This window comes from Falco naumanni, chromosome W, assembly GCF_017639655.2.
Source record: "Falco naumanni isolate bFalNau1 chromosome W, bFalNau1.pat, whole genome shotgun sequence".
Classification (NCBI taxonomy): Eukaryota; Metazoa; Chordata; class Aves; order Falconiformes; family Falconidae; genus Falco; species Falco naumanni.
In genome coordinates this window covers 19,332,898-19,354,337 of record NC_054079.1, presented here as the reverse complement: position 1 = coordinate 19,354,337, position 21,440 = coordinate 19,332,898, and the positions used below count along the sequence as shown (strand labels likewise).

The 21,440-nt window shown below is 38.4% G+C and overlaps 1 protein-coding gene and 1 non-coding gene across 6 annotated transcripts in view; both read left to right on the top strand.

Annotated features, from left to right (window-relative positions):
* The window catches only part of LOC121080617 (ubiquitin-associated protein 2-like), a 94,117-nt gene that overhangs the window by 54,389 nt on the left and 18,288 nt on the right, over nucleotides 1-21,440 (top strand). For 3 of the 5 annotated variants that reach the window (XM_040578764.1, XM_040578763.1, XM_040578767.1), the window contains exons 9-18: nucleotides 2,749-2,801; nucleotides 8,125-8,192; nucleotides 10,056-10,245; nucleotides 10,914-11,136; nucleotides 12,574-12,839; nucleotides 13,979-14,157; nucleotides 15,221-15,431; nucleotides 16,577-16,616; nucleotides 19,274-19,442; nucleotides 20,997-21,063. In XM_040578764.1, coding sequence (XP_040434698.1) covers nucleotides 2,749-2,801; nucleotides 8,125-8,192; nucleotides 10,056-10,245; nucleotides 10,914-11,136; nucleotides 12,574-12,839; nucleotides 13,979-14,157; nucleotides 15,221-15,431; nucleotides 16,577-16,616; nucleotides 19,274-19,442; nucleotides 20,997-21,063 — 1,466 coding nt within the window. The remainder of the gene's footprint in view (nucleotides 1-2,748; nucleotides 2,802-8,124; nucleotides 8,193-10,055; nucleotides 10,246-10,913; nucleotides 11,137-12,573; nucleotides 12,840-13,978; nucleotides 14,158-15,220; nucleotides 15,432-16,576; nucleotides 16,617-19,273; nucleotides 19,443-20,996; nucleotides 21,064-21,440) is intronic. The other 2 variants (XM_040578766.1, XM_040578765.1) reach the window with 1 other exon arrangement.
* On the top strand, nucleotides 13,578-13,663 carry LOC121080720. The gene has a single exon (XR_005825483.1). It is a non-coding gene; the product is annotated as a small nucleolar RNA SNORD121A (small nucleolar RNA).

The window sequence follows — 21,440 nt, the reverse complement described above, 5'->3', positions numbered from 1 at the left end:
ATGCAGTTACACAGCTATATATCTCTACAAGCATGCAGACACCTATGAAACACTAGATAACCATGTTTATCTTTCCTGTTCTCCTTCACAACACCTAGCTGTTCTCTCATCTCTTGTTAGGTCAGCCATTCCCCATTTTCCTCTCCTGTATATCTCTTCAGACATTCTCTATCCTCCCCTTTTTTGCTTGTTAATTGCAAGGAGGCAAAGGGTGTATGTAGCTGGGTGACCATGACCTGCTTTATGTTACAATCAACTAAACACTGGATACAGAAAAAAAAGCATGGGAGACCTAAGGCAAACGTCACTAAGGTGGTTAAAGATAATTATAATAAATCCTGTAATACTTTTGAGTCATGGCCCAAAGTTTCCCAGCCGTGAGAAGAGACCAAAGGCATCCTGCCCCTGGCTCTGTTGCAGATCTTTGTTTTAAGGCTTTTGAGTTTTGTATACTTTTGTAAATTAATTCACAGTGGTCACTCAGATTCACGTAACACATCCTATCAAAGTCTTCACACTTGTGTCCCTGTGCTAATAATAAAAATCAATAGCAACTCGGTTCTGTAGCAACATATGATGGACAGAATCAACATCTGTTAATAAGCCAGAAAAAAAGAACAATATTTGTAATATTACTTTGTTTAGCAAGCTAGCAGCCTAATTTACTAAGCAAGTTAAGAGCGTGTACTATTCTTACAGAAGAGATTAGAGAAGCAAAAATCTGTTATGCTGCATTCCAGAACTCAGCCTGAGAATTACAGTCTGCTGTGAGTTCTGCATTACAGTATTTTGACACATGTGGTTGCGATTGTGAAAGTTGCCCGTTTACAATTTTCATTGGCATTATCACAGCTAGTTGTTTTAAAAGCAACCCTTGAGCTTCCTCTTGCTCGACTTGTTGCAAAATATTCTGAAGCCAATCAATCAAGTTAGTATTAAAGTTAGTGACTCTCTAGGACCCTGCAAGACTGTGGCAAGACTCCCGCATCCGGACTGCCTTAATAGCCATCTCCTTCATTTGCAAACAGTTGTCCCGGGATACCTTGCCTGAGTCACAGAATCGGCACAATTATTTGCTCCAGCCAACTGCTCATAGTTAACAGCAATTCCCCGATTAAGGTTTTCAATCAAGGCCACTACACGTAGCTCACAAAAATCAAATAACCACATCATATACTGTATCAGTTAGTACCATACAAAGCAATGACTTCCAATCATGCAGTGTGAGCGTATAAGGCTCTGCCATCACTTCAAGAAGGGACATAGCAAATGTATTATGAATCCTTCCTTCCCGCACTGCTTTGCTTAACCCTTTAACAGCCTCGTATTGCACAGGCTGCCACTCTGCAGGTTGATTTGTCTGACAAAATACTGACCATGCCATAGCGACTCCCAAAACCCATCACTGAAGTGTTTCCCACTTGCATTCCTGCCACCAATCCCTCAGACCCCCTTTCACCCTCCCCAGAAATACAATCAATGCATCAGGAGAGACAAGGGGGAGGGGGAAAGGTCTAGCTCCTTTTCCAGATCTATAGGACCTGGATCAAAAGGTTTATCAGTGTCAATAAAATCATTGTCCGAGTTGTCCTGTTCCCGTGCTTGGTCCTGTGTTGTGAGGGTCGCTGCAATCAGTGACAGAAGCTTTGGGGGTAGAGGAGGTGTGGACGGAATCGCCATCACTGACGGTGTCTTGAGAAGAGTCGCGCTGTCGGTGGAATTTACAGCTTCCTCTGGTTTAGCACCGTTAGTAGAATTAGTCCACACTTGGCAAAGAGTAGTCAGAATTTGCCACCAAGATGCTAAATGCATTCCCGACACGGAGTTCCCCTCCGCGGCAGCATCATACAATTGGCTGCTGTATGTGCACACTTTCATTCTTTCAAAGTCTCTAAAGTTTCTTGGCTGCTCACCTGTCTCGATGAATACAGGTGTTATCCTCGGGGTTTAGGTTGTCCGCCTGGTCCAGACAGCCAGACGATCGTTCAGCCAAGCCGTCTCCTCCGGAACGCAGCCCTCTTCCACGAGCTGTCTTTTTTATCGACCAGTTCCGTCCTTATTCTTCCAAGGCTTCGGAACACCACCATAGGGGTCACCATTTGAGGAAACTGAGGCACAGACTCCCTGATCTGACTCTCAACTCCGGAGGGATTTCTGGCCGGCTCCTGCTTCCTTTCAGCAGATCATTCAAAGTTCTGTGGGATTCGCTGCATGTCGCTCAGACAGGCGATTCGAGAGCCCTTCACGTCAGATCCTTAAACGCATCACGTCGGGGTCACCAATTTGCGGCGAATGAAGAGACGGGACGCAGCTTGATGCAAGCAAATGTCCGTTTATTGTACAGAAGCACGAGGTTTTTACAGACTTTCAGAAGCTGCGCGTTTTAAACTAATTGGTTCTTGAAGCTAAGCCTTGCATACTAGGCAATCTCTGATTGGTGGTTAACTACCATCAATTAACAACAAGGTGTTATCTTTCCTTGGCGCCATCCTTGGCGCCATCCGCCCCCCACCCCCCTGTGCTCTGCAAACATGCCTCATCATGTTAATTGTTGTCTAGACAAGCTCGAGCAAATTCCCCTCAGCTAACTGATTGCCGCGCATGGTCCCAGTTTGCAGACCGCTCCTGCACATCTCCTTGTGTTGTTTTCCACTAATAATGAAAACAGGATTGCTTATAAAGCAGAAGGGTTGAAATATGACATTATGCTTTCAGCTTGTAACTGTTTCCTTTCCTAAATTACAATAGGCGCATGGAAAAACTCAATAGAGGAATGGACAGCAGAAGATTGGAATGAAGATGTAAGTGTACCTTCTTGGATAGACTGTTTATTTATCTTTTTCAGAGTTTTTGTGTTGTCTTCAAAAACTAAATGTTCAAAGTAATACTTTATTGTGTGCATGCAATGATATTTCTTACTGTTACTTGCTGTAATTCCTGTTTAAAATATATACTTAGATAAGCTTGGTTTTTAAATAATCAAGTATTTATTTTGTTGGGTGGAAAATACATAGATAAAATTAAGTTTTATCCCAAATTAAGTATTTGTGAATTATAATTCTTCAGTGCTGATGGGTGTTATTCACATACTTCCCCCCTACTATTGTGTAGGGATTTAAAGCCATATTATGACAAGACTTCTATGTAATTAAGTGCTGAAGTTTACTATCAACTTCAGGCTCCTCATTTGATGCTTTTTGTTTGAAAATTGTATAATCGTTCCTTTTGGCTTACTTCATAATATTAAAAAAAAAAAAGCTAGTAGTATGCTGAAGTTAGCACTTAATTGCTTCATTCCTGTTGTTTTATCATGTGTTGTCTGAAGTATTACAACAATTTTGGCTCTCATTCTTTTGAGGTAAGAGATCTTAATGTCTGCAAAATATTTGGCATTTGTGATCAACAAGTGTGAGAATTGCATTTGTGATTAGACTTTCAGTTATTGTATTAAAGTTTAATCTGTTCAGAAAACAAACTAGGTAGCAAGAAATATGGAAAGGAAAACTTAGCTTTTAAGAAGTTTTTCATCTTTTATAGGAACATCCGTTAATTCATCTTCAGAAGAGTAAGAGATTGTCTCAGAAGTCATCCTTCTTGTCCCATCCTGTAGGGTGGCACGTTAGTGTTATCCCTAGAAATGTGTGAATGTGTCATATAACAAATATGAAATCTCTGTCCTTACCTAACGACAGGGCTGTGTCTTTTGAGAAAACTAAAGGAAACTCTAAAATTCCTAGGTCTTCTGTATTAGTTACTGCCATCAAAAGTTGGCATCTGTTTTTTTTAAACCTGTCCTCTATTTCTGCAGTGTATGCTAGAGGTGAACTAAGGATAGTGAAAAATTATGGCCTTGTTCTTGCCCGTTTGCTGGTACAATACAGCATTTGTAGTACAGGAGGAGTGTTGAGCAATGCTGACTAGGGATAGAATTTTTTTTATTAAACCTGAGTAATTTGCACATGAATCCTGAAAGAACAGCAGATGAAATCTCTACCCTGTTGTTAATTTTTATTAGAGTGCTGGAAAAATCACTGTAACCTAGGAGAATGTTGTTCATGTGCTTATGTTCAGAAAGAGTGAATGAAATGAATGACAATCTGTGTACAAATTAGCCCAAAATGTCCCAGAGGAGGAAGGAAACATTGATTCATCGGATTTAAAAATAAAAAGCATAAGAATACAGCTTGTGCCATTCAGTGTAGTCTTATGGAAAACAGGTCCACTTCAAATAAACCTGGTTTTGGTCTTAAAGTAAATTACAAGTTAACTGTGAAGATAGACTATGTCCTTACATGAGATTTGATCTACATTTTTTGTTCTGAAAATAATTACATGCTATCACAAAAAGAAATCTGCCTTGCAAATTTTGGCAAATAAATCTTTTGTAGGAGGATCATTATTGACTGTGAGCATTTATAGGAGGACTATAAAGGAATCCAGTCCCAGGCCAGATGCCTTCTAGTGTCTTTATCAGTGATTTGGAAGAAAAAATCACTACTGAATAAAATGTGTGGGAAATCCAAAAATTATTGGAATGGCAATTAAAAGCAAGCCAGTCATGCAGAAAAATCTGAACCTATGCTAGACTTAACCTGTTCAAATGAAAAATGCTTTAATATAGCCAAGTGCCCATTTGTTTTATAAGAATAATGGCATGCCTCCAGAATAAGGGGCTATTTTCTGGAAAGCAGCAATTGGAAAATTTTCAGGATTGTAGTGGATGATGGAAAAAAGAACCAGCTCAGCATGATCTCCTAAAGGGCTGATGCTGTGGCAAAAAAGAAGGTATTGTAGTCTGTCTGCCTGTAGGCATTCTTCCCTGTCTCTTAATCCTTCTTGATCTATATTGCTGTATGTGGACTCTCCTGAACTTGATTCTTAAGTACTGCGTCCAATTATTCATTTTTTTTACAAAACAAAAGTTGTGGAAAATAGCTGGAAACTATTTACCGATAGAATTGGTGCTTGAGAGTGAGTTTTTTAGTTTACTGAATCTGAAAAGGTTATTTTATTAGCATATAACGGGATCTTGTTTTGGTCTAGCAGAAAAATACAATAATTATGAACCTGTGGCTGGAAAATGGAGCTGTGTAGTTAAATGTATAATATGCAATTCTAGCAGCATGACTACTGATTAAAACGACCAAGGAGGCTTATGTATTTGCTGTCTGCAGATAAAGACCAGGTGTTTTTCTGAAGAATATTTTTGTTTAAATGTGGTGTTTCCTAGTCAGATACAAGTTAGGAGCAGGTAAGTGAAATTTAATGTTGTTTGACCTAAGAAGGATTAGATTATTATTTTTTTTAAGTCTAATAGTCCTGTCTAGTATTTATCTGTAGTAGTGAGTATTGAGCAAGTATAGTAGGTTGTCAGCATGCTCTTAAATAGTGGAAACTACTTGTGGTGAAAATAGGTTGCATTTTGTTAAAGGGATATTCAGGGCATGGACAACAAAGGACCAGACAAATGTTGAGGTACTGTAGATGGCTCTGGACTTTCCTCTTAAAATTGTGATCATATTCTGGTTGAAGAAAGTAAAGATTAACTACAGAAACTATCAGAAGAGTAGAAATACAATACATACAAATTGCTAGAAAGATGAAGGCAAACATTTTCTGTACAATGTTGGTAGTTTAATTTTTATTTGAAACAGCAGCAACACTTTAAAATAAGTATTTTAGTGGGAGTGTTTTAATTTCTTTAACTTCAGTACATATCAAAACAGCTGTTATTTCAGATTTGTTGATGTTGAGTTTTTATGAGGATGCTGGAGTATATTTTCTTGTTCTCCTCACCTATCAACTGGCCATAGAAGCTGCTAGGTAGTTGTTAAAATATATTGTTTGTTTGGTGATTGGAGAATTATTTTTATCGTAGTAACAGGAGCTGAAAAGCACAGAAATTTCACTGCAGATGGAGTGAAATACCCTTGTGAGACCCATGCTTGCAAATGGTTCACAACTATTCATTCAGTTCTGGGAAAATGCCAGAGCCTCAGTGAAAGATTTGCAAGTGTAGTGTACAGTGAGCATAAATAACTTTGTCGGGAGCTGATAATACTACTTCTAAGAAATACTAAATACATCTGCACAATAAAACTTTCCAGCTGCTGCTGCATGAAGCATGTGTTTTGACAAATGCCATAATCCCAGCAAACTTCTGAATTAAGTGCTTGATTGGAACTTGTAGCAGTGAGCTTGCTACAGGCTGTAGTGTAAACTTCAATGTAGCCAAGCTGGTAGCTGGAGACTTGTATTTTGCATGCTGGCTCACTTGAATGTTTCTTCTCTCGTATGTCAAGTATGCTTTTGCATTGTCACAAACATCCTCAGGCTCCTTGATTTGCTCTAGTTTTCAGGATGCATCAGTATTTTGGCCACAGTTAGTCTTATCCTGGGTTACGTGAGCATAAGAAACAGTTGACATTACAAATAATTTAATATTAAACCAATGGATTATAGACCACAGGCTGCTGCTCATGCCATTAGCTGACCTCCTTGTGCCATATAATGCAGGAGTCTCATAACACTACAGAAAGTACAGTACACGTTCTAAAGTAACATGTATGGTGGGGAGAAGGCTGAACAATAGAGAAACATCCTTTTTAATTGCAAATATGCTTGAGCTGAATCTTCTTTCTTTTTGGTCAGTACAGTTGTGGGCTGGCAGCATTATGATGGGACAGAGTTGTATTCCAGAAAGATGGGATTAAAATACGTTGTATTGGCAGCAAGGGAAAGGAAATAGAGGGAGTAATTGTGGTGGTATTCATTTTTTCATGAGTGTTGCACGTAAGTGGGTGCTAGGAGAATGCATGAAACATCTGAACTTTGCCTCTGAGTAGTAAGTGATTTGCTCTGTCAGCCCTTGTGTGTCCTGCTTAAATCAAGTGTTTCATAGGAAAATCTCAATGACCATGTTCAGGGATATACATGCTTTCAGTAAAGCTGCCCATGGGATGGCAGATGAAATTGGCTCGTGTTTGTGATGTTCTTTAAACTGGGCTGCTAGTAATGTATGCAATTAAAAATACATAATTTCCTGGAAGAGCTATATTCAAATGTCATATTCTAAAGGGATTCTTTGTGAATATTTGAATAGGTCAGTTATTCTTTAGTCTAAATACACCAAAGTAGTTAAAGGTGTTTTTGTGCAAATTGAATTTTATATATAACCACTATATATGCATTTCTCTGTCTTGTTAAACCTAACATGTACTGGCTTAAGACCTATTCTGGTTTGCAAGTATTCCTGCCCATAGAAATGAATTAGCCCTAGGAAGTTGTTTAACTACTATTTTTTAAAAAAGAAAAGCTATTTAAAAAAAAGACGACACTAAAACAACCCTGATATAAACCAAAATTACTTCCTTTCCCCCCAAAACTGTAACCAACCAGCTCTCCCTCCCCAGCTACCTGTGCAAGTATCTATCTTTGTTGGAACAGCATGGTGAAAGCAGTACAGTTTTCTGCTGTGGACGATCTGATTGGTTCTACTAGTATAAGCAATTACATAGTTCTCCTTTTATTATTGTGTTTGAACTCATGCTTGCAGAGCAATCAGTTTAAGATGTTATTGCTGCCTCTAGCAGAAATGCCAAGAAGGAACCACGAATGCTAGTTCATACCTGAGTGCAAACCTGCCTCCATTGGTGATGTGAGCTGAAATGTAACACACAAGGATACATTAAATGAGTAGGAATAGTGCAATGCATTAGACTTCTGCAACAGGACTTATTGGAGCTGCTCTATTATTGAGTCCTAATTATGTCTGCACAAGGTATCTTTACACTGATGTCATGTTAATTACTTTTTACTGGTATATTTTTTCAGTTAAATTATTGCACAAACTGATGTACTTAAATTGATATACCATTGTGTGTGTTCAGTAGATCAAATGTCCTAACACTAATTAAATTGGTACTTGATTCTGTGGAGAAGACTTTGAAGTTTGGCTACGTGTTTTGTTTGGTTTTTTTCTTTTTAAGCAGAGCTTGCAGCATAAGTGGTTGTAACAGTAGTTTGACTTTTATTTTAAGTACATAACCAAGATGGAATTTCTGCAGATGTCACAGCGCTGAAGTGCAAGCATTTGATTAAAATACCTCCCCCCTTCTTTTTCAGCTTTCTGAAACAAAAGTCTTTACTGCTTCGTCTGTTCCAGCTGAGAATCATGTGACTCCTGGGCAAAGGTAAGCTCCTCTTCCACTGTTTCCCTATACCTTAAAAACCTTCTGCTTGGTGAAGCAATGTGAGCTTGCACACATAAAATGTTGACTAAAACACAGGGCAGCCCTAGTCTGAGACTGGTCAAGCTGATTTCAAAATTGCGAAAGCCTTGCTTGCAAATAGTTGGTTTTGTGGGTTCCTGTGTTACCTGTTATTGACTATGGAAGTGGAGCCAAACTGACCAAATCCACAACCATAATGTTGAGAAGACCCTGTCTACTGCACAGACTGCTTACAGGCAGGAGAAAAGTAGCTGGGAAGAAGTTTGCTGCTGTTGAAGAGGAAGCTCTGGCTTTGTTGTCCAGAAAATTGAAAGCCTGTCCCTGCAGATGCAGAAAGTGTTCAGAATGTAGTGCTTTGACAAATATGTTAACAGAAAAACTTGTGTTGGCAAGAAGGTGAATTTCCTGGATAAGCATCTCAATTACTTGCCTTAATTGATGATACAGAGTTCAGATAGAGAACCAAAAATATAGCAGTTGTTGCTTGCCTTTGCCTTCACCAAATACCTGGCAGATAATGATGTGGATGGAATCAGTTGCTTGTGTTAGCCTCTGGTCCCAGGAGAGCAGGTTAAAGTTGTGTGATGAAGACTTCTGTAGTTGGATAGCATGAGATCTGAAAACTAGATGGCCTAATGGTCCCAAAAATTCTGATACAGCTGTACTGCTGTACTCCAGACTGCAGCAAAATTTTCCTTATAACATGGACTTGTGACTTCCATGTCATCATGTATTCACTCAATTGCTGCATGTGTGTCTTTATTCTTTATTGTCCTCATACCCACCCTATACAGATTTAGGACTTCATCCCTTTAAAAACAGCAAGGGATCAGTGTGATATACAGATGTTATGGTTTAACCCCAGCCAGCAATGAAGCACCACACAGCTGTTTGCTCGCTCCCCTCCCCCAGGATGGGGGAGAGAATCGGAAGAGTAAAAGTGAGAAAACTTGTGGGTTGAGATAAAGACAGTTTAATAGGAAAAGCAAAAGCTCTACAAGTGAGCAAAGCAAGGAATTAATTCACTACTTTCCATCAGCAGGCAGGTGTTCAGCCATCCTCAGGAAAGGGCTCCATCATGCATAATGGTTACTCAGGAAGACAAATGCCATAATGCTGGTTGTTGTGTAGTCGTCCCCCCCCCCCCCCCCCCCCTCCTTCCTTCTTTCCCCGTTTACATACTCAGCATGACATCATATGGTATGGAATACCTCTTTGGGTAGCTTGGGTCAGCTGTCCTGGCTGTGTCCCCTCCCGCCCTCTGGCTGGCAGGGCCCAAGGAACTGAAAAGTCCTTGATTCAGTATAAACATTACCCAGCAACAACCAAAACCCCATCAGTGTGCTATCAACATTGTTTTCACATCATAGCCAAAACACAGCACTGCACCAGCTACTAGGGAGAAAATTAACTCTATCCCAGCTGAAACCAGGACAACAGAGAATGTGGATTTTCAATATATATAATGTGCTTGCAGGCATGATCCACTCAAACATAATGTATCTTTTATGACTTGTCTCCAGTTACTTGGTTATACTGATCATATAAGTTATGTGATACATGATGTTAGAAATTTGATAATGTTTGAAAAGAGAGCAAAGATAATTTATATTCTAACTTTAGTGGAAATTTTCAGCTAGAAGAATCTTATTTTCTGTCAAAAAACACTATTCCACCTCTTTTTGTATGGCAGACAAGCAATATTTGAGAAGACTGTTAATCAGTAATAATTCTGTTGCTGGTATGGTAGCTTTATTAGTGCTCTCCTCGGTTTCGACACAGCCTAATCATGTTTATTCTAGCCAAACTTTTTTTTTCCGACAGCATAGATTTGGTAACACTGCTTCAAAAGCCTGTGACTTCTACCCAAGAGACAGAAGGCAACTCATTTGAGGCTCCCCAGCAGCAGACCTTTGGCCAAGCTCTAGTCTTTACAAATTCTCAGCAGAGCACCCAGATGGCATCAGGAACTGGCAGCTCTAATGCTGTAAACTCTTACTCTCCTCAAAGTCTGGTAAAACTTATCTTATGCTTTCTAAATATTCTTCAGGCTAAAAAACTTTTTTACGTGTGTGCTCTCTCTCACTTGCTGTCTTGTGCACTCATGCTCTCTTACTTTTTTTCTCTGGTTTTGCTAAGTAGTTGTTACTTGGATTACATGAAGTACTTGTATTAAGTTTTGAGTAGAGAGCAGATGAGTTTACTGCATGCTGATTTAGGATGAAATCACTTGTTTATAGTGAAGAGTTCTATGCCAGAAAACTATGATGTGTTATTTCCAAGCACATATCTGACTGCTCTTCGTGTAAACCTGATTATTTCTGAATCATTTGTGAGGGCTTGAAATCAGGCACTTGTATGTATTCTTTGAAAAATCAGTTCAGTTATTAGTAAACGCATGCTATTTTGAGGTGTGTGAATTCAAGTAAATCAGTGTTGTTGCAATCAGTGGTGGCAGTTGTTTCTGTGATAACCAGAGAGGATCTGGCCATATGCTACAACTGCTGTTTTTTTGTGGGTTTTTTTTATTGCTCATTTGTTAGTAACCTAGGACTGAAGAGGTTTTGGTTGCTGCCAAATAGCAGTTGAAGACATTGACCCTATAGTTATGTTCAAATGACTTATTTAATACTTCACTCCTTTCCCCCCCTTTTTTTTTTTTTTTTTTTTGTCTTTTGGTAGTCTGCAGTTCTTTGTTCTGGCTTTGGAGAACTTGGATCCTCTAAATTGGCAAACTCTACTGGATCTCAAATCTTGGACCAGTTGAAATCTTCAGGATTGGGTCAGTTTACCTCTCACCAAAACAATAGTAGCTCTACCACCACTACCACCACTACCACAACTACCACATCATCCTGGGATCTAAAACCACCCATTACTCAGTCCTCAGTCCTTAGTCAGTTTGGTAAGTGCTCTATCATAGTTTTCTTTCTCTCTCTTCCTGTTAGCCTGCAAGATTTCTTAATGCCAATGACAGTTAAAAATGGCCTTAAAGAAAAAGCTTTTTCTAAAAAATGTAATCCTAATAATACAGTTGGTTACAACATTGTAAATTTTATGCTTACTTGCTGGTAATAGATGTTATATCATAAAGTAAGTTTTGATAGACTTAAGCCTACCCATTAACATCATTGCATCTTTAGAAGTTATTGAACCTTCATGTAATGAAATCTTTGATTTCATGTGCTTGAATATTCAAGTGGGACTTTCATGCGACTTTATTTCTCAACAAATCCTGGAAAGTATTTATTTTCATTGTGTCTATGCTGCTTCTAGCTGAGTATAAGGTTGTACAATATTTTTTCTTTCCCCAATTTTTTCTTCTAACCATTACATGAATTTTGAATGAGTACTATATATAATTTCTTCATAATGTGCATCACATCTCAGTTTTCTTTCCCTAGTGTGAAGTCTACATGCGCTGAGAATGATGCAGGTTACCTACTTTGTCTATTCATAATTGTATGGATTTTTCATTTAACTGTGTAAAATCAGTAGAAACAGTGAAAATGATAACAAACTTTTTGCAGTGTAGTTCCCACAAGTATTTTCACTGTGAAGAGTGATTAGCTCTTGTATCTACCTCGTTTATATTTCCAGATAAGCAGCCAATTTGGTAGCAGTTATCTTTTACACACAGCAATTCTGAAAAAATGCTTATATGCATTTTAAGTTGCTTTCTTATGTACTTTACCAACTGAATAAAAAAAAACAAACCTTCACATCACAAATGCTGTAGATCTTTTACAGTTGTTGACCAATGCTCTGATCTGCTGCTTGGCTTTCAGCATCTGAAAAATACAAAAGGGGAAGACTTGGGAAAAAAAACTGTCAGTATCCAGTGTCTCTTGTCTTTCAGCCAGATTGAGATGGTAGATGACTTTGTGTTGAAAATATTCCTCTTTGTAGGGGCAGGAAAACCTAACTCATACCACCTCTAAATTGCAACTCCAGACCCCTTGGAAGTAATCACAATTTATTGGTGCAGTTAATTTCAATGAAACTTGCAGTGTTTAATTAAAATAATTCTTAACAGTTTTTGAGGCCTAATGTGTGATGATATGTGACTGTATAGATAGGTTTGTGTTCGTATATTTGAAGAAAGTTAAATAATGCTTGCCCATAGCTGTTTGTTTAAAGTAGATAATATCAAATGCTGGTCTTATTACTGCAGTGACAATGTTCAACGTGAAACTTGTGTGATGTCTGAAAGAGACTTGCACGCTATAAAATCATAGCTATTGAATGTGTCAAGTCACCCGGATTCTTTCATAAAGAGTTAGAAGTGCAAAGAGCAGAATATAACGCTTTAATTATATTTCTTTTCCCAATGCTGGACCAGACTTTAAATCACAGCCTGAACCATCCCCGGTTCTGAGCCAGCTGACCCAGCGACAGCAACAACACACACAGGCAGTCCCTGTTCCTCCTCCTGGGCTGGAGTCATCCTCCTCCCAGGTAAAACTCCAAGAGCCATTGCCAGTAGACGCCTCTACAGCTGTTAGCAAAATGTTACAGCTCCCCACTATCTCTATGGATAACCAGGCAGTGACTGCTCAGCAGAAACAGATGAAACCACCAAAACGGAGGATAACTCCAGTATCCAAGGTGGGTAACTGAGTGGTGGCTTGTCCTTAGTAAACAAACATACAAAAGCTTGTACCCAAAATAGTGTGGCCAGCAGGACTAGGGAATTGATCATCCCTTTGTACTCAGCGCTGGTGAGGCTGAACCTCAAATACAGTGTTCATTTTTGGGCCCCTCACTAAAAGAAGGGCATTGAGGTGCTGGAGTGTGTCCAAAGAAGAGCAAAGAAGCTGGTGAAGGGTCTGGAGCAGAAGTCTGATGAGGAGCAGCTGAGGGAACTGGAGCTGTTTATCCTGGAGAAGAGAGGAGGCTCAGGGGGGATCTTATTGCTCTTTCTAACTACCTGAAAGGAGGTTGTAGGCAAGTGGGGGGGTCAGTCTCTTCTCCCAGATAACAAGCGATATGACAAGATGAAATGGCCTCAATTTATGCCAGGGGAGGTTTAGATTGGATATTAGGAAAAATTTCTTCACCAAAAGGGTGGCGAAGCATTGGAACAGGCTGCCCAGGGAGGTGGTGGAGTTACCATCCATGGAGGTATTTAAAAAAAATGTAGTTGTGGCACTTAAGGACATGGTTTAGTAGTAGACTGGGTAGTGTTAGGTATACAGTTGGACTTTAGGTTGCAAAAGACCTTTAAGATCATAAATGATTCTATGATTCTGTTCTATATAGAAGTTGCTAAAGAGAAGAAGAGCAAAGACCGTAGTCTATTTCTTGTTTACAAAGCAGGAAATTCTAAGATGGGTAGTATTTTAGGTCCAAAATACAGTGATGTTATCTTTTCCAAGCACACATCTGATTGCTCTGTGTGGAAAATGACTGTTGCAGAGTGATTTTTGGATTGACTTAGCCACAAGATGAATATTGACTGAAGGGGGATGGACACAGATGATACTTTGATATTGTAGAACAGTATGGCTTACTTTTTCAGCTCCAGATCAGGGCACAGAATCAATGAATTAATTTTAGATTACGAGAACGTAGTTAGTTTATGTGATGTAAAGTGGGGGGGTTGTCACAGAATCTAGTTAGCAGTGAAGGCTAGAGGCAGTAACTGAAGAAGCCTGTAATTAAGGGAGGAGAGGGTGTCAGTTACTGGTATCTCTAATACAGATAGTGCATACAAAGGAATTAAATCTGCTTTTTCCTCCTTTAAGATTCCTGCCTCTGCAGTGGAGATGCCTGGATTGGCAGATGTGACAGGGTTAAATGTTCAATTTGGAGCTCTGGAGTTTGGATCGGAGCCTGCACTCCCAGAGTTTGGATCAACTTCAAGCTGTGAGAATACCGGCCAGGCCACCAACAATAGCTTGTACTCAAAATCTGTTAAGTACGTGTGAGTTCCCCTTGTGCATTTACATGTCGTCTTTAAGGGGTCAAGTTTGTGCCAAAAACATCAAGGCACAGTTACCATGATGACTGTAAGGCTAAGTGCTTTCTGTGGATGGCATCTTAAAGGAGAAATTTATTTTCTAAAGATAATCAAAGTCTCCCTGGATGGGTCAATGTGTGAAGTTGGAGATAACATGAATGTAAATAACCTTATGATAAGCTACCTTTTATAGAATTGCTTTGTCATGTTTAACTGTCCTGACTTTCAAATTTGTTTGAGGGTTTGTTCCTCACAACCCAAATCTTTCTGCTCTTGATCCAGGAGAAATGACCCTTGTACCATATATGTGTGTCAGTAGATTGGCATCAGATTACAGATCTGATGGTTCCTATGGAATGAGAAAAGAAGCTAGGCTTTCAGTATGCAGAAGCTTACTGAAATGGTAAAATAGCCAATGATAAATACCAACATACCAGTTTTTCTTCCTTATTAATTCAAAAATTAGCTTCAGTAAAAGCTTCCTGAAATTAATTCAGAAATACTAGTAAAAATGAACTTTCACATTCATTTTTTTAGTTCTATAAATTAAGCTGCATGTTTTAAAATATTTTTTCCTCTTTGCATAGTTCACTCTGTTAGACTACTACTGTAATGTTAGAATTCTATTGTAAAAAGAGACTGGGTGTTTATCCATAAAGTCTGGTATATGATGAGAAAGTTGTTTAAAAAAAAAAAAAAAAATTACAATCCTGTCAAGGCAAAAAAAAAATCCTTTGAGAAGGTGGAAATAACATGACTGAAAAGTGCTTGTGTATAAACTGTTGTTTTGGTTAGACTGGCAGGAGGAAGGTGAATGGTGTTTAGTGCAGCTGATGGTTTTGAAGCAGTGATTACCAGGGACCAAAGCAAAATTATGTATTATTTTTCATAATTAGATTTTCTAGTATAAATAATGTAGGTTTGACTACATGTTTAAGGTAGTTCTAGATAACTGTATAGGAGCTGATATTTTCATGAAGGTATTTGAGATGTTGTTTACAAAGATGATGATTTTTACTTTTTCCAGTGATCCTTTGAATACCTCTTTGCCAATATCCAATACAGTACAGGAGTCCACCTACACAACCTCTGCCATCACCTCTTCCAGTCTGACCTGCTCATCCCAGAGCACTAGCCCAGTAGCAACAACTTCCTCCTATGACCAGACTTCTGTGCATAGCAGGATAGCATACCAAAGCTCCATGGCTCAGTCTGAATCGACCCATGTTGCAGTTACAGTGAGTGAATTTCAGAAATCAGACCTTGAAAAAGATGAAATATTCTTATCCATGTTAGATTTGTATTACCCTGCTATGTTAATATTTTAACCAAGCCAAGTGGTATTTTTGATTCCTGAGTCCACTCTGTTGGGTTTTTTCTTTTACTATTGTGTAGCCATTTTTTGTATTTGGGATATAAGAGCTTCTGATCTTATGGGGTTTGACATCTTAAATTGCTGTTTGACCTTTTTTCTTAATAACACTTAACATTCTAATTGAGTTTCCTTCTCTGAAGCTTAGGTTTTAAAACAAGGAACTACTTCTGTGTATAAATATTAGTCATGGTATTCTGCCATAACTTGACACTTTCTATCCAAATATATATTATTAAATTTATATGGCACCTAGAAAATAGATCCCAAACTGTTTGTGGCCCCTCCAGCATTACTCTTGTTGGATTTAAACAGCAGTGGGAATTAGTTTCATGTTTTATTTTAAAAAGCATAGGGAGAGGTTCAATCTAGAACAGAGGATCTTTCTTAAGAGATATTCAAAAGCACCTGCTGTCTTTGTATATGGAATGTAGGTTTGTTTTAAGAGAATTTATTAAATGTTTAAGGAACTTGTAGGAGGCTGTAAGTTTATTCACTTCAGACCTTTGTTATGTAATGGCTCAGTCACACTTGTCTTCTGCACTAGCTTGTATGTATGGGTGAGGACCAAGTCTAGACTATGCTTCTGTTTTTCAGTGTTAACCAAAACACAACTGGTGCTTCTCAAGTCTTATCTTTCAATGGGAAAAAAAAAATGGTGTGTCTGTGTAACTTGGATAGTTCAAATTGAGTTGCATTAGATCAAAAGCACAACCATTTCCTATATGTGTGTGAACCTGAAGTTTGTTATATACAGTGCATAGGAAGGTCTCCTGCTGATGGGTGTGGTATGGGCAGTGTATGGGATTCTGCATGTTCAGGACACCTTACACTTGAGACAACTTTTTTTGTGGTTTTTGTTAAAGGCAGTAAAAAGTTAATTTTCTGCCTTTTTTGTCTTTCAGTTTAGAATGAATATAGAATTTTGCATGAAGCACATGTTCAATGTATGATTCTGTCTGAAAACTTAATATACTGCTAAGATGACATTAATTTCTTCTTTGTTTACAGAACGGGCACAGTGGTGTTAGAACACAGGCAATTCTTGACAGTAAGTTTACAAAGCTCGGTTGTACACAGGACTTTCTGATCTTTCCTTACTATTTGTTGCGTGCACAACTGTAGCAGTGACATCTGGTTTAAGGTTTTATATTGTTCTTGCTGGCTAATTTTTGGCTGACCCGTTTGAGTTTATTTTGTACCTGCATAGGATACACTGCTTGTTTCTTGACTAAAACTGAAGTATGAAAGCAGCCCTATTAAATCTACAAGCTTAACCAGTCTTAGAATTGGAGAATCTGCTTTGTTGCTGCTTTTTCTTTTGAATTTATCTACCAAAATTAATATAAAATTAAATTAATATAAAGTTTCTTAGCACTTCTTCCGATTCTCAGTTGGGAAGCTGGAAGTAGCATTTAGCTATAGTGAAACAAAATCACATTCTTTGAATGCACCTCTCACTGGGTATACTGCTACTTGTACCCTGTCACAGGCCTGTGGGGAGTAAGGATGACTAACATGCTTCCATCTGCTGGGTAGCTTGCTGCCTTGCGGCGGGGTGACAATAACACAGTACTGGCTCTGATACAGGCATTACTGTTATCTTCGTCTTGGCCTGTTTCTAATATGGTATTTTACTTATAGCACCCCTACAGCGCTCTTCCTGGAGTTAAAAATAGTTATAGTATTAACTCTTCTGACCTTTACATGCTGCTCTGTGGAAGTTTTCAAGGGCAGCAGTGTGAATTAACATCTTCTGGGATTCTAACACTTCAATTTTATGTCTGTCCTTCCCTTAAACATCTCTTCAGATAGGTCATTAGTAGGGCAGGGGTTTTTTTTAGTATACTTCTGAGTAGAAAGAAGTTGAGTATTCAGACCTGTGAACAGTGTTTTGTTAGTGCCAAGTTAATTTAAATGAGCAGGAGGAGTATATATGCCCAAAGAGTTACCACTTAAAAGATTGTTTTATATAAAACCAACTTTTCAAGTGGAAAACTTCCTTACTCTCATACACAGAATTAAACAGTTTATGAAATTCACTACAGGACTTGTCTTTTTGTGATGGAAAAAAATCTGAGAATTTCTAATTTTGTAATTATTCTATAACTGCTTTTAGTCCCTCTTTCTATTCCAGTTCTCTCTTGAGAACACTTTTGGGTTTTCTGTATCTCAAACACATAAACTGGAATCAGTGTTCTCCCATGTATCTATTTCATGCATCCAAACTATTTTGAAATTCTCTCTTCTTAACATTTGAAAGTACCGACCTCTTCCCTTCTGTATGTGCTGATAATATTTTTAGTTTTCTCTCTCATCTTTGCTGCTGACCTTCAATATCCAGATTTCATGCTGCTTAAACCCTTAGTTCAAAGTATGGCTGGTGTTATAATTCTGACCATCTTGTCTCCTGGTTTTCATTGTCTTGCATGTTCAGGCATCTTTTGAGGAGTCTTGATGGTGATTCTGTCCCTTGTATTGAGGACATCTACTTTTACTTCAATAAGGGAACTCTGCTCTAAATGTATTGAGAGTTATAAATGTTACTTACCTCCTGGCAAGATACCCAAGTATCAGGTGATATAGTTGCCACATTCATAACTATGTTCCTGTTTGTCACTTGAATTTCCTTCTCTGTTGTCAGTTACCCTCATGCTTATTGCCAAGGCCTCTTGATTTCTGTTTGCACAGCACCCAATCCAGCAACCTGACTTAGGTCATTTAGCAAGGAAACCAAACCAATAATATGAACTAACTGTAATGTGTAACTTCCCAGCATATGTCTGACATTTGGTGACCATTCTAAGATTGTCTTCACGTGCATTGCAAGTTAGTGATGGTCCACTGGGTAGTGGTCTCTGGTGTGGTATGGAAACATGCCTTCTGCTGGGCCAGGGCTCAACTCTGAGTTTTATTGGTGGGTGAGTGCCTCTAAATCTGTGTATTATCTTCAGAGGATAAGAGAGGTTTCTAAACCTATCTGAGTATTATGTTGGGCAGTACAGAGTCTTATTACAGTATAATGATCCTTTGGAAAGACACGATGTGATAAATAAGTTCTACTCTGTATAGCCTTAAAAGTAATATTTAATACTAAATGCTTTTTGTTATCTAGGTTAAATAAAGGAAAACAATATTTGACAACTCTTTAGCCATTAAAAGTGCTTAATGCTGTGTTCAATTGTGGCCTTTTATTGTAGCTTTTTATTCTATTGCATTATACATTTGACTCAACTCTCCAAACTAAGTTGTATGTGCCCTTATACTCCAGTGATCTAAGCCTCAAACATCAAAGGTGCTGTGTAGGTTGGAATGAAGAAGCAGAGCTGTAGGCAAAACACTTGTACAGTGCCTTGAAAAGTGCAAATGACTTCTGTTTGTGGAACCAAATACAAAAAAAAATAAAATTAACTTTTGCTCACAAATCAATCCTAGTAATCCCAGATAGGGGGAGATGAAGTGCAGAAGTCTGTAGTTCACTACATGTGTAGCAGTGAAAATTATTAATCTGTTATAGGTGAAGAGCTTAAAGGGAAAATGATAGTTCTGTTGCTGTTTGAGTTTTCATTAATAGCCAGATTGCTTGATACTGTTTTTAATGGTCAGATTTTTGTAAACCAAGGGGAGAATGCAGTTTTCCTGTGTCCAGGCTGGGATGTCAGATATGCTGGAATTTGTCTTTGAATGCCTTTTTTTAACTTGTTACAGCTACTTCATCGGTTCTGGTGCCTAAGACAGAGTCTTCTCCTTTGCTGTCTTCTGCTGGTTCTCTGCCTAGTGTGGTATCTACCACTTCAGCATCACAGCATGCAGCAACATTGCCCAGCTTGCCTCAGTCCAGTGATTTGGCCAGCAGCTCGCTTTCCCAGTTAAGCAGGTACGGTAGGAGTTGTGACAAACTGAAAGGGGAATTTTGGGGAAAGGACAAACATGAGGGTGATTGTGTATGGGACTGCCAGGCACCAAGGGCCACTTTTCTGACATTAACTAGAATTAGGAGAGAGATTCAGAAGAGACCGGGATGTTTCTGGTTGCAAGTATGAGCTCTGGGCTGCCTCTTAATGATAGAGCAGCTGCTGCCCTCAAGTTTTTACGATATATAAAAACCCTCTGTTTCAAGGGGCTCTTGCTTCAGTCATGCTAGCTAAATTGATACCTCTGCTTTGTTTTTCCTACTTTGTCCACAGTGCCTGTGTAGTGTTGTATGTTTAAAAACATTCCTTAACGGTTTACTTAGTGGCTAATTTTGAAATATCATAGTTTCATTTATATTTGTATTTTTTAATTAAAAAATTGAAATAATTCCACAGGTTTAGTGTATGTGTGTGTGTAGCCTTTTTTTAAGACATTTCCTTAAGACACTTTGAAATATCAGATTGGTGTTCCTGGAAGTGCATTTAGCACAGCTTAGCTCTTTTGCACTCTGATTTTTCATTGCCTGTTATTTGAGCTTCGTTCTCAGGCAGGTGACATCTGAGGCTACGCTGGTTATATTTTAATACTCGCTTTTGTACTGTATTTGTTAATATAAGAAACTAATTTGGGGTATCACAGGGTTTTTTATGTTTCATAGCTAGGACATGGCTGATTCTCTTCTAATACACTAGTGTTTTCTGTTGAATAAAATGGTAAATGTGTCAAATAACAAGAATTATTCCATTCACATTAGAAACATCATCTCCCCATGTTTATTTGTTTGAAAAACTGTGTACATAGGTAGAAATTTTAGTTGGAGGATTGGTGCTGTTGGACAGGTACCAAGCACCATTAAAAGATGATGCCTGAATTCCAAGCATGTTTGACTTGCTTGTGTTGCTGCTCTTGTCTGTCTCTATCATAGGTCAGATGGTCAATTAAGGCTTATCAGAAGAGCTGGGGAGGGTGAGCAAGGGAGTAGTTTAAAACTGAATATTGGACTGAACCATTTCTTTCCTTGCTGCCTGAAGTAGTGTTGTTATAATTCTTGCAGATGGGGAACAGAGTCAAAGTAAAATTAATCTATGAAACTGCCAAGATTTATTCTGGTCCTATACTTCGAAGAGCAGCCAGAGGTGTTTGCCCCTAAATCAGGGCATATAATTTAGCCTGCAGCTTTATGAAAACTGCTGTATATTCTTGTTGCTATTGCCATAGAGAACACGAAAATATTTGTTATGGTTAGGATCTCTCTTGCTTCTGATTTCATGAGGGGATTTTTGAGCACCAAACTATATGTATTTTTATGGCTTTGTTTTGTTTGCCTTTGCTCAGTGTTAATTAATAAATGCACCCCCACATATGGAGGAGTGTACACATACCTACAATTTTTATTCTTTAACTAGTATCCTACCTACTCTGTGTTTGTATATATTTATGCATGTTTACATACATATATATTTAAAATGTTCTAGGAAAAAAATAGTTTTATTAATCCTTTACAATTTCTTTCTAGCTCCCTTTCCAATAATCATAGCAGCCTCTCCCCTGCCTCAGTGCTGTCTTCAAGCACATCGCATACAGTAAGTCCTATTTTCATTTCAGCAGACGTTTGGCATATAGTCAGTTTATATGATGATTAAGACCCTCACTTTAAGTTCATTGTGTCCCAGTATGCTAAGAGCTGAAACAAGAGCCTTATGTCAGGGAAGATGGACTGCCAGCCCTCTGGTTGTAAAAAACAAAAAAACAACAAAAAAAAACCCCAAACCCAAAAAGTCTTTACCACTTGTGATTTGTACTAGATCAGGAATAGCTATTACAGAGACTTGCTAGTCACACAACTGCAGAGGAAATTGTCATGCCAGCAAGGGGGGGATGGAATAAAGAATTCTTGTAACAAATTTATTTAAAAAAAAAATAAAGTCCTTGAAGTGGTTGTCTGAAACTTCTACAAAAT